Source organism: Branchiostoma lanceolatum, chromosome 16, assembly GCF_035083965.1.
Source record: "Branchiostoma lanceolatum isolate klBraLanc5 chromosome 16, klBraLanc5.hap2, whole genome shotgun sequence".
In the NCBI taxonomy this organism is placed as follows: Eukaryota; Metazoa; Chordata; class Leptocardii; order Amphioxiformes; family Branchiostomatidae; genus Branchiostoma; species Branchiostoma lanceolatum.
This window is the reverse complement of record NC_089737.1, coordinates 11,397,374-11,399,980: the sequence shown is the minus strand read 5'-3', so window position 1 is coordinate 11,399,980 and position 2,607 is coordinate 11,397,374. Positions and strand designations below refer to the sequence as shown.

Sequence of the window (2,607 nt, the reverse complement as noted above, 5' to 3'; positions counted from 1 at the left end):
TCACACGTAATGTTCCTCGTCTGCGGCACTGCGGCCGAGAGAAGTCTTCGACCCCCTCGTCCTCAGGGGGATATTTTCTCCGTCTTTTCTCACCGGCCGAACTCCCTTATCCCGGCGTGCTGTTCGCTTCAGAGTTTTCGCATTTCCGCTTCCGCTTCTCCTGTTACTCCCCGTGCTCCCCGCGCTGCTGGGACGGTAGGCCAGTCCGCGTATGCTTCTCGGCGAGACGGGCGACGGTCTGTCGGTACGGCGCGGTGACGGGGCGTCGACGACGTCACCTGGCGCATCCTGTGACGCTTCAGCGTCGCCTGCGGTGCTTGCTCGGCGTTTGTGTCTGTTGACGTACGGAACAGCTGGCGACGTCTGCTGCCGAACCGAGGGAGAACAGGGTCTGCTCTTCGCGCTGTCAGGGTTAAGAGGAGAGGAGTCGTAACCACTAGACGGCGTAGAGTTCTGACTCCCACTGTCGTGTCCGGTAAAAAGGTGATCAAACGCCCCAAGCTCCGACATGGGCGACGGGCCTTCGTATGTCTTTAGCCTCCTTTTCCAACGCGACTTTTTCCAGATACAGTACACCACCGCGGACACGACTCCGACCACCACGACGGTAAACGCTGCCGCTGACACGGCAATGATGAGCAGCGTCCAGTCAAACGGTTTCGCTCCGCCGCTCTGTACAGCCAGGCCTGACAAGGAAAACGTATTCACTGCTGTGGACACCACAGTTGTCGTCGTAGTCACAGTCGTGACAACGGCAGGTGGCGGGCCTGTTGTTGTTCCTAACTGTGCCGTCGTGTTGGGTGGCGTTGTCATCATCGGGAGAGTTGTAGTGGTCGGGAGAGGCCGGAGAACGCGCAAAGTCAGCACTGCCCAGGCGTTGCTGTCTGCCTCACAGATGTACGTTCCACTATCAGCCAACTGAACACGCGCGAACGGCAAGATCGGCCCTGATTGGATGGATCTCGTCGGGGTTCTTCTGACGTCACCGGTCATCTTTAACCACGTGATCTTGTCGCTCCGCACTCCAGGTGAGTTGCAGCTGATACTCAAGCTGTCACCAACGTATGCGGTGACGTCAGAGGACGTAAGGTTGATGGACATTGGTGCGACCGGACACACGAGTCTATCAGGGGCGAACTGCAGGAGTATGTCAGCAGCAAGCCCTCGTAGCATCCTCGGAACTGCGCACCGTATGTTACGGGTGATGTTTGTGCACTGTTGCAGCTGCAGCAGGTTACAGTCGCACAGCCACGGGTTCCCGTACAGCTGTATGGTTTGGATCAGGTTGCCTCCGTTCGGGCAGAATCCTGCGCTAAGCGTTTGGAGCTGATTTCTCGAAATGTCCAACTGGTTAAGCGTCGGCACCCACTGAAACGCGTCCTCGCTGACAGTAGCCAACTTCATCCGGGAGAGATCGAGCTGCTGGATAGTCTTCATTCCCATGAAACAGTTACCGGGAAAAGACGAGACAGGATTCCCTGCAAACTTGAAGATGCGCAGTTTGGGCAGCAAATTCAATATCCCACAAGGGATGCTGATAAACTGGTTGTCGGAAAGATCAAGGAGCTCTAGCTGATTCAGGTTGTTGAACGTCCCACCTGGAATGGCCTGTAAACCGTTACTGCTGTAATCCAAGTACCGCAGACGGTAGAAGTTCGTAAACTGATTGGCCGCTGCGGGTATCATGTTGTTCGATAGGTCCAGGATGATGGTGGAAGCTGGTATCCCGGTAGGCATTGCGCGGAGGTTGAACATGCTGCAGTGCACGGCGTTGACGGTAGGATCGCAATCGCACGCCAGCCATCGCCCACAAGCTCGTAACGCTTTGGAACGCACGACGGCCTCAGACATCAGAACGGCGATGATCACGTATTTTGTAACCGGTCCCATCTTGATAGTATTCCACGCTGGATTCGATCGGTATTAGTATGCCTCTGTTGTTTCAAAAGGGATGGAAAAGAGAGAAATTATTGTCATGTGTATATTTCACTTTGTGTAATTTTGGGTGGGTGCCCATCGTTTCCTATGGACATTGCTCAGCATGCAATAAAATAGTGCCGCTATCGGATAGAAACTAACTCCTTTTCGATTCTTGTTACTCTGATGTACTACTAATCTAAACTTGTCATTTTCCATGTGACAACTGATTCGATACTTTGATTTGGGCATAGGTTATGCCGCCAGCATATTCATGAATTGTAAAAACGCATGGAGTCCAATAATAGCAGAATATTCCAGTAGTAATGACGTCACGTTTATAATTGGCTAAGCAACGCAAGGGAAAAGGTTTGCAACGGTTTGAAACATTATGCCGTTAACCGAAGCATCAACCGAAGTATTATTGTGAATTTGGTCAGTCCTATTTGTTGTGGTGTTTTGCACCGACAACCAGTACATAAAGAGAACTGACCCTCAATGTATTTGGTTCACCATATCATGAATATATAAATGTAAAGAATGTACTTGACTTTGAACATGTGAATTTGATTGATAGATATTGAATACAGAGAACTTCATCAAATCTGGATGTCAATATAGCGTCATGCAGCATGCAAAGATGTCACCAGGCATAGTTTCTTTAGAAAACACCATAGTCACCGATACAGA

The 2,607-nt window shown here is 51.2% G+C and overlaps 1 protein-coding gene across 1 annotated transcript; it reads right to left on the bottom strand.

Annotated features, from left to right (window-relative positions):
• LOC136422228 (leucine-rich repeat-containing protein 24-like) lies at positions 1-1,890 on the bottom strand. Its single transcript, XM_066409873.1, has one exon. The coding sequence runs from the start codon at positions 1,888-1,890 to the stop codon at positions 1-3; it is 1,890 nt and encodes a 629-aa protein (XP_066265970.1).
• Between the last annotated feature and the right edge of the window lie 717 nt (positions 1,891-2,607).